The 13,812-nt window shown below is 41.3% G+C and overlaps 2 protein-coding genes across 3 annotated transcripts; one reads left to right on the forward strand and one right to left on the reverse strand.

The window, feature by feature from the left end:
- Positions 1 to 98: 98 nt before the first annotated feature.
- Positions 99 to 1,439, reverse strand: LOC145972340 (uncharacterized protein F54H12.2-like). The gene is made up of 2 exons (XM_083100898.1): positions 542 to 1,439; positions 99 to 361 (listed from the first exon to the last, which is right to left on the reverse strand). Exons 1-2 carry the CDS (start codon positions 1,437 to 1,439, stop codon positions 99 to 101), a joined length of 1,161 nt encoding a protein of 386 aa, XP_082957024.1.
- Positions 1,440 to 8,874: 7,435 nt separating this feature from the next.
- LOC145972130 (uncharacterized) lies at positions 8,875 to 11,050 on the forward strand. Of its 2 annotated transcripts, none has more exons than XM_083100418.1 (2): positions 8,875 to 10,215; positions 10,481 to 11,050. In XM_083100418.1, exons 1-2 carry the CDS (start codon positions 10,041 to 10,043, stop codon positions 10,675 to 10,677), a joined length of 372 nt encoding a protein of 123 aa, XP_082956544.1. In that variant the 5' UTR covers positions 8,875 to 10,040; the 3' UTR covers positions 10,678 to 11,050. The 2 variants fall into 2 exon arrangements, 1 of the variants encoding a protein (XP_082956544.1); XR_014439065.1 differs by having other exon boundaries at positions 10,078 to 10,363; positions 10,481 to 10,589.
- The last annotated feature ends 2,762 nt before the right edge of the window (positions 11,051 to 13,812 follow it).

The raw sequence follows: 13,812 nt of genomic DNA on the forward strand, positions 1-13,812 counted from the left end.
GTCTCCAACGAAACTGAATATTTTTCGAAACGTTGCGCACTGATGTCGGAGTTTTGAGCGAAGTAGAGGGGGAACAATTTTAAGCGTCTATAAAAAATTTACCCCGAAAAATCGACGATGACCTGACGAGACGAGTCGATTTCTATGACATTATCGAATTCGGCATAGATAATACAATTAATCGTCTCGGAAAGTGCTCTTACGAATCGCACTTCTAATCGTAAACTACCATGTTTGACGAGATTCCAATGTCCAGCGCAATTAGCGGATAGATCGGGAGTAAGATCAAAAGCGAATAAAGTATATCCTTTGAAATAGTCGTCTCTGCTTATAGAATTTCCCTCGTTCAAAAAATGAATACCTGTTCCCGAGAAAAGCGTTTGATAAGCTTCGATGTAAAGCGGTTCCTCCTCGGAGAAAGCTGGTTGCAAAGGCCTACTGGGGATTTGCGTGCCATCGACGTACAGCGAGAAGAAATTTATTCCGTAGTTCTTGAAATTAAACGGATTTAATTTTCTGTCACCGTTAAACGCTTTATTACTAACGAAACCGACTATTACTCGCTTCGGTAATTGACCGAGTATTACATTATCTAACGATTCACCCATAACGCCGCTATGAATCGTGAATGTTTTAACCTCGACTCTCGTGAGCGGATACTTGGCTGTAACTTTACTCATCATTCTAGCATGCGCGAGTAACAAACCCGAGCTTATTTTCGCCCTTCTAACGAGCAAGGTAGCGTCGAGAATGTGAATTTTCGGTGTTCCGTTACTTTCCATGAGACAGAACGAATCTTTCGAACGAACGAATCTCAACCGTACTTCTACACCGTTAATTAAAAATTTGTCTTGATTGAAAACGTCGCAATGGAGATGTCCTACGAGATCTAACGCCTTTCTTCCGGAAATGTAACGAGCGCGTCTCGCGAGAGCGGGATTGCCGGGATTTGTTTCCAACAGATCGTCCATGTGTCCGGGTGCATCTATGTCCCATAGACAGGAAGTTAGATGGGAAGTTTTTGCGGGTGAAGAATAATTTAACAACGCCTCTATGTACGCTCGGTACGCGTAAGCGTTGTTTGGAGGCGACACGAGCTTTTGATTGAAATACACGTCGATTTGATTGAAGATAGAATGAAGCAAATGATTTACAGGGCCTACGGCTATTCTTTCGGCGCTTGTTCCTGAAGCCTGTCTCGCGGAATCGGCGTTTGTTTCTACACGTAGACGAAGACTCAGCATGGTGTGCGTGAGATCTAAATATTCTTCTCCGTGTCCGGGGATGACGAATTCTATTGGCGAGTCGTCCGAGAGAGAGGTCACGGGTTTGTAATGAATCCATTGCGAATTTTCGATGCTAGTTTGCGTAGGTGGTAGAGAGAAGAGATCTAGTTCGCTCTTTAAACACTCGCTCGAATGCGTGTGAAGAAAAGACATATTTCTTTATCGCAAATTGCTCGCTGTCGTCCGTCGCTCGCCACCGTCGTTAAATTAGAATGCTCCGAATATAACCGCTTAAGAAAATATATCGGATACGGTACGTTTTTTACCGATTTTACGTCGTTTCGCAGACGTCTTAAGTCTTTTTTTCACAACCGTACGACTTTTCTTCTTCTTTTTATTTCTCTGCGCTTTTGTACTCGTTCTTTTTTTCCCAACCGCTTTGATTTTCTTACTCGTCCGTCGTCGCTTGCGAGCCGATGTTATTGCGGATCGTGCGATGTGATTATCAAGCCCGACAAAAGGGAACTGAGCTACATGCATTTTCGCATCAGACTTATATCCCGAACCCTTCATTAGACTACTTATTTTTTCTTTGGCTTTTCTCTTGAGTTTGTCTCGCGATTCTTCAAAACGGTGTTTGGCCGCTACCTTAAATGGCGTATTGTTTTCGACGTCTTCGATTACATTAACGCCAGCCCGTAAAGCTTCTTTTCCCACAGCTCGCGCGGCTTTACCTAAATATGGTAGTACGCGTCTGAATAATCCCCCGAGAAAACTGCCGATTCCGTGACCGCGCTGATAGGGCGATCCGACGAAAACTCGCGGGATTCCGCCGCCGCGTCCGCCTCCGTTCTGTAATTCGTCGCGATATACCGAGTAATAGTCCATTAATAATAATAATAATAATGAACGGTCAAATGCGTTTTTCTCTTTCGCGGATTCCGTGTATTTTATAATATCTAATCGATACACCTAAAATGCAAAGTTACCGTCAGCGTTCCGAATTCGAATAGTATGCTCTTCCCCAGCTGATCTCTTATATCTATTTCGATCGTACGGAAACTCGTTCGCCGCAGCGCGATGTATTGCGCGGGCGAAAAATGCTTTATCTGAGTGGATGCAAACGGATAATCATTTCGTGCATCGTGCGCGACTATTCGAAGAAGAGGCGATTGTACATCGCCCGTAATATAAGGTTCGCAAATGTCGCAGTAGACGAAAAGTTTGTCTGGAATACCTCGCAACAAACTAGCTGGTATGTCGGCTATTATATAGTCGTCACCCGTGAGTACAAAAGGAAATTTTGGAAAAGCAATGCTCGAAGAAGGAGGAATGTCAGGATTGTAATAGATCGGTAGTAGATCGTTCGAACTTCCACAGCGTGAATCAAAACCGAGCATACGACAAAGCTTGTCGGAAAAATGCACATGATGTTCCATATCGCATTTCCTCTCTTTGCAGGAAAGTCTCATAACAACTTTACCACCAGCTTTTAATTCCCAAACGACATGGGCTTTTACGGGTTTGCACGCGTCATTCATTGTCTCTATAATATCGCGTACGCTCGAATAAACGCCTGGTGATACTTCGACATCCGCATGAGAAAACGCATCGATGCTCTTATTAATATCGATAAATTTTATTGTTCCTTCTCCAGGGCGTATATGTAAAAAGCTACACGGAAACTGGATCTCCGTGAGCGCTACTTCCCAACGACCGCTTAAGTCTATACGCTGAGGTAATTCGGTGGTGAAACACGTTGTTTTATTTTCCGGAAAGTAGCGCATGCTACTATTACTCGGGAGGATTATGTGAAATTCTTCCCCTCTCATTTTGATATTAAACTCGAGGCTGATATCCAAGAATCGAATTTAGAAGGATATCCCCGCCAACTAACTAGTAATTGTTTATTGTCGCCCCGTCCCTTGGTTTTTATCACGTGGTCTACGATAAATTCTCCCTCTCGTAAGTCTTTAATAACTTGCGTTAATTCCTGCTCGTAAAAAATCCCGTCTATAACCTCGCCCTGTAAATCGCTTAGTTCGTATACAGGAGGTCTTCTCCATTCGAGAACGCGATGAATTCGAAATATTTCTTCACTCCATCCCGCCTCGTATCCTTTCTCAAACGCTGCTTTTGCTCTACTAATGCGTACGAGCTCGCCCGCTCTGTATTTACACTTTTGTTTGCGCCCGCGATTTTTTCTTCCTTCAGCATCTTCGGCATTGATATTCCAACGTCGATTCATATTTTCTCGCGCGATACGCGCATTTTCCAACGTAACGATCGCTGGTTGCATTTTAATGCTAGAATGACGAGTATGATTGTAAGCGTGAACAATATCCTGCAAAATATCGATATAACGGCGAGTATTTTTATGTGTAAAATAGCGCCACATCCTCTCCTTAAGTGTTCTATTGAAACGTTCGACTATAGCTGCTTTGATATCGGGATTTCGCGCTACACGAAATCGGATGTTTTTTTCTTTTAAGAATTTTTGTACAGCGCTCGCGATAAATTCTTTACCTTTGTCGGTTTGTAGGTAAACGGGTAAACGTTTTTTGTTTCTCGAGAATATGTTTTGAAAGGCCTTTATCACGCACGCCGAAGTTTTATCGCGCAAAGGTTCTACCCAAGCAAATTTGCTAAGTACATCGATAACCACCAGTAGATAGGAATATCCGTCGTTATAACTCTTAAGATTACGAAGATCGATTAAATCAGCCTCCCATAAATCATCGATATTTGTCACGTTATAATGTAAACGCGGAAATTTTCGTCGTACTGGACGATGCAGCGTGTACGCGTCTTGCGATTTAAGCCAGTCGACAACCTCCTTACGCGAGAAATTCGGCTTAGCCGCTCGTGATAAATTGACCGTCGCTGAATAACCCGCGTAGTGCGAAGGATCGTAATATAATTTTTCGAGTTCCATCTTATTAGAATTTGCTCCAACCGAATAAACCTCTTGCTTTCTTCGTCGGGGAATTCTCGTCCTTACTTGCTAATGTTTTATCGGCCTCATCCTCATCCTCATCGGCAGATATAAATACCGTATCTCCTTCGGATACAACTGTCTCGTTTAACCTGCTGCGTGAACGACGAGTTTTCGGAGTGGAAGTAACAGCTGCTAATTCGCTGCTTTTAATACGACGAGCTATTTTGCCTACGTGTAAAAAACTACGATTTCCTATGAGACTGGAAGGTGTGTTTATGTCCTGCAGTAATCGCGCAAACTGAACTCTTCCGATTGCTTTTACTGTTTTTCTCTCGCGTATCGCGTCATTTATGAGATCGCTAATATTCGAACCCGTTACAACCGCACCGTTTATAGTCACGAGTCCTTGTCTATCCCAACCGATCTTTGACGACGGAGCATCGAGTAAATATTTCAATAGCGTGTGAGCTTTGTAGCGATAAGTTTTCGGCACACTTTCGATTATATTTTTAATCATTTCCGCCGATTGATCGCGTTTTTTTCCGAAACTATTAGCGTCACCTCCTCCTCCATCTTCAACGCTACTAATTAAAGTACGCGTAAATTCTTCGGTATCGTCATCTTCCAAGTACATGTCCTCGTCTTGCTCAGTTTTATCATCGGCGTCGCCGTTTAAAGCCCCACGCGAATCTTTGCGAAAACACTTTTTTGCATCCCGAACAAAGTAAAGATAACGTTGAAGTACTTCTTTATACATTTTCCATCTTTCACCCTCGTCGGCGGGAGTCGAGAGATTGAGAATACGACACATCTCCGCATCGAGTCGCGATAAAGGGGTTCCCGGTGTCCGTACAGATTTATTATTATCATTTTCCGTATTATTAACATTTTCCGACTGTTGATTTTGCTGCTGCTGCTGCTGCATTCGTTGCATTTTTTCGAGATTTTCCGTAGAAATTAAAACCATTTTTTTAGCCTTTTCCATTTTTAATACTTTTCCAAATATTATTATTTTTCCTCACAAAGAATATAAAGAATTGTATTTCTTTTCACTCGCCGATAATCCGTGATAATAAAGCTCCGAGTATAGGACCGATAATATAGGGTAAAAATCCTCCGCGTTGTACCAATAGTTTTCTTTTAGTCTTCAAATTATCCCGCTTTGCCGCGATGCGCCGTAAAGTCGTTTTATGCTTGGACAAGCGCTTTTTTTCGCTAGATTCGAGCGGTACGTTACCTTCGAGCGTATTGAAAATACACTCCTGAATACACTTTACAAATTTATTGTCGGCATCGCGTAAGAACGCCGCTCTTTGATTTTTTTTCAAATAGCATAGAGTTTTTAAGAGACACAGGTTCCTCTCTCCGATGCAACGTTTTGCAGTCTTTATTGCGCTATTCGATAAATTTATCCTCGATGTCGCTGTCGATGATGTTTTGTTAGAGTCTGCTTTTTTCACCATTGCGTCGTAATCGCACAACTACAACTCGCGGCTGCGAATACCTTTCTTTTATACGCTTCCGGCTCTAATGACAGATTTACGTGGTATGTAGACGTAATGTAGAGTATCCTCCGGAAAGATACACGTGCGAAATCGGTATTCGTCTGGAGTCGATTGTTTCAAATCGAGCAATAAATATCCATGCGGCTTCGAGGTAGCGTCATAGTACGCTTCTTCCATAAATTTTGGATCGTCGGGATATACCTGACGCGCTAAATGACGAATTTGCGCACGATCGCGCGGATTTTTGAAAACTACTATATAATTCGCGTTGAGAGATATGTCGCGCTGTCCACGTCCCTGATGGAAAAGATTTTGCGAAATGAGTATAACGCTGAGATTCTTATGATGACTTCCTTTCGTAAATAGATCCACGATAGCGTCGCACGAAGACGATTCCCTCATAAGATCGTCGATTATCACCAATTTCGGAGAAAGCGCATCGTTAGAATAATCCTCCGGACGCGGTAACCCTTCGCGAAATTCGATTATATTTTTCCTCGATTTTATTAAAGCATTATCGCTATATTTGCTCTCGCTTTTCTCTTCTTCTCTCTCTCCCGTGTCGCAATGTAAGCACTGATACGCATCTTGCCACTCGGCGTAATAAAATAAAATTCTCTCGAATCGGACATCGGACATGCGGGATAAATGTCGAAGAAATGTTTTCACGAAAATTGTTTTCCCGCATCCCGTAGGGCCGCAGACGATCGACGTCCAAGGATGTTTCCAGCGCACGTCCATTACACAAAATAATCGATTTCGCGTTTAGGAACAATCTCATAAATAAAAAAGTAAACGACGATATTTAACAACAATAATCTAAGAAAGAAAAAAATGCGCATGCTCCTCGAATATTATTTGCAGGAATGTAAGAAGAAAATAAGCTTATTCGCGTGGGGCCCCATCCGCGCCGGCCACGTGCTCGCGCTAGCGTTCTCTGTTACGCGTGCGAGCGGAAAGCACCGCTGATTAGATGATACACGACGCGCGACCGCGAGTAAGCGTATTCGCGCGAGGGTAGGCTCGCATCGGCGACTTTCGCGAGCACCAACGCTAATGAGCTTATAATTGATTCTCCATATACGCTTATAGTAAAAATAAAATGCTTAAATTCTGGAAAATATATTTTAAATCGATGTATCGCCTAAATTACAAAATACCTGTACATACTCGTATTTTATGAATCACCCGATAGCTGACTCAGACAAACACTATCCCCCCGTGATATAATAATAATATCTAGAGATTCTTAAAACCCTAAACACACGTTAAAAAACTAGAGACATTCAATAAAATAATCTCATCTTAAGATAACCGTCAATGGTTTTCATTTTAAAATAACCCCGCTATATTTGCAATAGTGATTAAGAAAACAATTCTGTTTCCAAATAATTTAGGAAGATATGGAAAATCTTTCTCACCTTGAATCTACCCTAGCGAAACCCTCATCCTAAATCCTCAACCTATTTTTTTCTCATGCTGAAACAGCATATATACCGTATCGATTAAGAAATCTGATAAGATTTCACATTTTTTTTTAAATTAAACATTCAGATATACCCCCGCCCGTAATATCTATAAATTTATCATTCGAATCTTCCTTAATAAAACATCCCCTAAATATTTTTCCCGTGGTGAATCACTCGAGATATAGCTTAGAGAAAATTTTTAGAAGTTTCTAGAAACGTTTATAGAAGTTTCTCGGTATTTTTCTTTGATTATTGTAAAATATTTTGTTTGAATACGCATTTATGCTCACTTCTGCCCATATTATTTCCCCCCACTCTTTTTGCTTAGATTTTTTTTTTAGGTGGGAGAAGCAGTAATATAAGCGCGAGGACAAACCGTGTATTCATTCGAATTTCGTCGTTAACAGAAGTTAAGTCTCGAGCGAAGAAGAAAAATTCTACGCAAATACGCTAACGTTGTTGTGATTATTTTTTGCACAGTACATTTTTCGAGTTTGTTTCGAGTGGTTAATAGTAATGGCTGGAACGACCGAAATAGCCAGTTTTGTGAAATCCTCGCATGTTTGCGATATTAAGGAACCGGGAAATGGAGACAATAAAATCGGCAACGGTGGAAGAAACCGACATTTGTTGCTATCAACAACATACGGACTTAATTTATCCTTCACTAAGAAGATACAAGTGGGATTGCAATCGACGAAGGAAGACTGTTTTGTTCCAATTGTTAAATTAACGAGCAATAATGCCGATGGGATTTGTCTCGACTCCGACACGTGGCAGCAATTTCAATCCTGCATGGAACATATGAGACAGTATTTGAACGACGATCAAAAAAGAACGGGAGGAATAAATCCGATTATCATTAACAATATCACCATCAACTTTACCAGCGCTTATGGCTCGAGGGCTATTCTAGTGGTATACAAGGAAACCAACGAATATTCCGCGAGTAATGTCGAGAAGGAAGAACAACCTCCGTCGAAGAAACGAAAAACTTATAACACCGCTATCGTGATGCAGAAAGTTACTTTCCTCGGCTTGGAAAATATTATAAAATGCATAGATACGCATTTGTCGCAATTAATTAATATCGTTGATACTGTCAATACATGTGCTAACTATATAATAAACGAAATAGAATTAAAACTTCCCTCATCGTACATAGATTGCGAAATTATAAAACTCACAATTAAAGGAAATTATGAACAAATCGAACAAAGTGTTCGAACTCAAATTAATAATTTAACATTTTTAGATGTATATTTCAGCATTATATTTGTAGAGATACTTTCGCTTAAATTTAATGAAATTTCTCGTGCGATTTTACAAAAACGAAAATTTTATGAAAACCAATAAATAAATGTACATCGATAAAATATAATAAATAACATAACAAGTTTTTCTTAAAAAAAAAATTCACAGAGTACTTTTTACTACGTTTTCAACATATTTCCCGATATCTCCTTCTGTCCTTTACTGCGAACACGCAGCAACACGTCGTGTATTATTATTATTATTAGCATTAAACGTGTATTTTTTCTTATAAAGAAACAAATCATTTTAAAAATTTATTATATTCGAGCAATAGCTATGGTCGACGCAAAATAAAAATCTTTGACAAATAAAATAATTACAAATTTTTTTTATTACGCCTAGTTTTTAAGAAATCATATGCGTAAACCATTACTTAATTAAGGTAATTAGCAAAATGTTTAGCGTCAGTTGCTTTCTCGAAAAACAAAATAAGAAATGAAATAGATTATTCGCGCTACGGTAAAAAATATAATTACAATACGGTATATACGACTACAAGAAATTTCAAACTTCTACATTTTTTATGGACTTCTCCGTGCGCTGATAAAGGTTTGTTTGATTTTCCTTTTTGAGTGGGGAGGAAAATATATAAAATGGACAACGCTTAACCGAATATAAGCATTTTCGAGATTTTCTTTGCCCGAGGAAACTTGTACGATTTTCACTCGCGTGTTATTCCTTTAAGAAAAAAAATGGCGTGTAATAAAAATTTGATATCGAGTTGTGCAAAGTTGGCTGCGAGTTTATCTCCAAAGATAAATTCCGCGAGCTACATTTCCAAATTAACGGAAACAAGTGAACATAATTACAGCGTATTTTCGAATTTCGCGTGTGCCTGCTCCGATACATTGCTTGCAATTTTATATAAATTGGGGCATTTCGGCGGCGACGCGAAATTACTAAATATTGCCGGCGAAATAATTAGTGCACGAAGAGCCTTGAGCGAAGATGAAAAATATGAAGAAGAGGAAGATGTAGGTGGACATATAACCTACCTACTTCAAAACTACAGTAGGATCCAGTCGACGGGTAATTATTTTACTTATTTTATTTATTTTTGCTTTCAAAGAAAAAATACGAAAAATCGCGATTATAAAGTTAAATATTTAATTACTAATTAATCACAGGAAACAATAATCTCGCGAGAACAGCGATAGTGCGACCTTCACGTAGACGCCGCGCAGAGGAAGAACCCGAGGCAGGTCCTTCGCGTAAGTTTTGCACGTAATGAAAACGAGTGCTAATTTTTCTCGGATAGAATGTTCGGTAGTAATAAAAATAATCAATACTAATAAAAAATATTCTACATTTCAGGAAGACCGCGATTACTCGAGGAAAATCCGGCGATTCCCGTTGTCGTTCTTGACGACGACGACGACGACGAGGAAAACATGAACGCTGACGACATCACATATGCAATCAGTAGCCCTGATAGCGAAGTGTTCTCGCCGGGTAAAGATGATGATTATGTAAAAAATAGGCTAAAACGAAAATTCAAATATAAAAATAATTTTAGAACTGTTTTAAATTTTGTTTCTATAATATTAAATATTCGAATCTTGAAATATTATTAGAATTTCCGCGAGAGATGGAGGAGCGCGGGAGAGTGGAGATTAACGAAGAAGAGCCAGAAGAGAGTGGGGAAGAAGAAGAAGAAGTGCAGGAAGAGGAAGAAGTGATAGTGCTGGAAGAAGAAGAAGAAGAAGAAGAAGAGACTGTGAGAGAGGAAGAAGAGGAAAATATATACGCTCCCTCCAGAGAAGGTAACTTTAATAATTTATTTCTCGATATATTTTTATGCTCGAATTTAATCCAAATTCTTAATTTTTCTTTAGAAACTCGTCGCTGGGGGATTAGCTATTCCCCAGAATATTAGTAGCGGAATAAAAAACAACAAATATTGCTAAAAAGGTGAGATTATTTCGTTGTATTATAATATTTATAGTACGGATTACATTCGAGTATAAAAATATTAAAATAATAAAAATAACAAAAATAGTATTTATAATTTATACGGTTTTTTAACAGTACAATACGGAGGTGGTGTTGACGGCCAACAAAATTCTGCGCTCTCCCACACCAATGAGGAAGAAGAAGCGGAAGAGGATGAGACTGAGGGGGAGGTAGCCGAGTTACCCCGCTCGGAAAATATTTCATCCGAGACCGAGGAGGGTGAAGAGGACGAGGAGGAGGAGCATGAGTACCAGCAGCAACAGCAACAATAACAACAGCAACAACAACAACAGCAACATCAGCAGCAGCAGCAACAACTTCACCAACAGGTCGGAAATAATAATTTTAATTTTGTAAATTTAATATCGGAAAATGCGCGACAATTTAGAAGATTCCGGGTAATCGGTAGAGAAGCGAGTTTCGCGATACGTCCGTTGACTGAAGGCAACGATATATATCACTCGTTAGAAAACGCGTTTCGCGAAATTCACGCGTATGCGTTAAATTCATGTGAACCGGGCGATTACGTAGGATTATCGTTTGATTCGCCGAATTTATCGCATGGTCCTGCGGGTATATCTTTTCGTCCGGCGCGTGATTTGAGTTACGAGGACATTTGGAGACTTGTGAGTTCGTTAGCACAGAGCGCCGGCGGTCTCGATATCGCCGACCAATTTAACATACGGGTTTATAATGTCTCGATGCCTTCGGGTCGCGGTCGCGTCACGTTAACACGGGAGGATGTCGCGAAACGTTCGATAGTCGAAATTAATAATTCCGATAACCTGTGCTTCCCTCGAGCTCTCGTAGTAGCTCAAACTTATAGCGAGCGCGGTAATATCCGTACGGGTGAGCTGCATGAGAAATGGAACGCAATAAGATATCAGCATTCTTCGTTACAACGCGAATGTGCATTGCAATTAACGAGAAATGCCGGTGTCGCAATACCGGAAGAGGGTTGTGGAATTCGTGAAATCGAACGTTTCCAGCGTTATTTCGCCGCCGACAATATCGCGATTATTGTGTATAATTTTAATACTTTCGGTCGCGGCGAAAAACCGATGTATGACGGTGCCGAAATACTCGCTTCTCTCGGACGCGAGTCCTCGCGGCGATTAAATATCATGTATTACGAGGATTCGCGACATTATAATCCTATTTTAAATTTAAAAGCCGCCGCTGGTACTCGCGATTATTGCGTAGCGTGTAATGTAGGCTTCCGAAACGATAGACCCAATAGTCACCGGTGCTTAAATAAATGCCCGCGATGCTTATCCGCACCACCGTGCGATTCCACTTACGCCGAAATAAAATGCGACGCGTGCAATCGGCTATTTTACGGTGCAAGGTGTTTCGAGCGTCATCGTAGCGAGAAATCGTACGACGGTAGAACACGCGCTAATGTTTGTAGCATCGTGCGATTTTGCGATAGTTGCGGGCGTATCGTTAAATCGAATTTAAAACATGAATGCGGCGTTTCTTATTGCAAATTATGCCGTTCACAACAACCGCGCAATCATATGTGTTATATGCAACCTCTTCGACAACGTGTCGATATTTCCTCTGCCGGGCCATCTTCATCAGCGATGGTACCGGATGAGGTAGATATATCTAGCACGAGAGAAGAAGAAGCACGGAACATATGTGATAACGCGGAAAAGAACGAACGTGCATATGAACGCGGAAAGGGACGTGTGGCTTTCGTATTTTACGATTTCGAAACGCGGCAGGACGAGACGGTCGAAGGAACGGGAAATATAAAAAAACATATTCCGACGCTATGCATCGCGCAACAGATTTGTGAAGCATGCGTGGGGGAAAATAACATGCCCGTGTGGTGCCGTTGGTGCGGAGTGCGAGAGTTCGTATTTCAACGCGATCCGGTTAAACAGTTTGTAGATTTCGTTACGCGTCCGGTAAAATATTTTAAACACATAATTTGTATAGCGCATAATGCGAAAGCGTTCGACGCGCAATTTATTTTGAAATATATCGTGGAAAATTGTAGGGATATTGAACTGAAAGTAATTTTAAACGGCACAAAAATTATTCTTTTAACCGCGGGACATACAAAATTCATCGATAGCGTTAATTATATGCCGATGCGCTTATCCGAATTACCTAAGGCTTTCGGGCTAAAGGATACTGAGGATAAGGGCATTTTTCCGCATTTATTTAATACTATCGAAAATCAAACGTACGTCGGACCGTTACCCGATGTACAATATTATTCTCCGGATAACATGAAATCGCAAGAGCGCGAACGCTTTCTCACATGGCATACCGAAATGAGGGAAAAAAATACCGTGTTCGACTTCCAACGCGAGATAGTGCGCTATTGTCGTAACGATGTTGATATTCTTCGACGAGCGTGCGTAGCGTTTAGAAAAATTTAGCGGAAATGTATGCCCGTTCGAGGAATGTACAACTATTGCTTCGACCTGCATGACGGTTTTCCGGAAAAACTTTTTGCAAGCCGATACGATAGGCATTATTCCTACGGGGGGATACAGATGCGCGAGCAATCATTCGCGTAAAGCCTTACAATGGCTGATATGGATGGAGCGCGAACTCGACCGCCGTATAAATCACGCGGGGCGTGCGCGGGAATATCGCACGATCGAGGGTACGCTCGTCGATGGTTATTTCGAAACGTCTGTTGCGGGAAAGACGCAGCGTCACGTGTTGCAATTTCACGGTTGCTTTTGGCACGGATGTCCAACTTGTTTCCCTGTAAATCGCGATAAAGCGCTTTCGTCGGGGGAGGATCGCGGAGATACATTAAATTCGCGATATGAACGAACTCTCGCAGTTTCATGGCGCCTTCGTCAGCGGGGATACATAGTGTCGGAAAAGTGGGAGTGCGCCTTCGACCAAGAAATGCGCGACAATCGCGTAATGTATGATTTTCTCGCGAACCATCCGATGGTAGAAACACCACCGCTCGATCCTCGCGACGCGTTTTTCGGTGGGCGTACGGGAAATATCGCAACTCAATACGAAGTCACAGGTACGGAGAAAATACGCTACGTCGACGTATGCTCATTATACCCGTTTGTATTGAAGACGGGCGCTTTTCCGATCGGTCATCCGGAAATTTACGTCGGCGATGAATGTAGCGCGTTAATCGGAAGGTCACCGAATTATAATTTCGACTCGCTCGAAGGCCTCATACGCTGTAGAGTACTCCCTCCTCGTGATTTATTTCACCCCGTACTTCCGCATCGCGTACGAGGAAAATTACTCTTCGCGTTATGTCGTAGTTGCTGCGAAACATTTTCTCAGACACCGTGCACTCATAATGATAGCGAGCGTGAATTCGAGGGTACCTGGGTAACCTGCGAATTACGCAAGGCCGTCGAGAAAGGTTATCTCGTAACGTCGGTAAGCGAAATTTGGCAATATAG

The sequence above is a fragment of the Camponotus vicinus genome, unplaced genomic scaffold (assembly GCF_025532165.1).
Source record: "Camponotus vicinus isolate PSW18456_S1 unplaced genomic scaffold, iyCamVici1.0 SCAF_5, whole genome shotgun sequence".
NCBI classification, from domain to species: Eukaryota; Metazoa; Arthropoda; class Insecta; order Hymenoptera; family Formicidae; genus Camponotus; species Camponotus vicinus.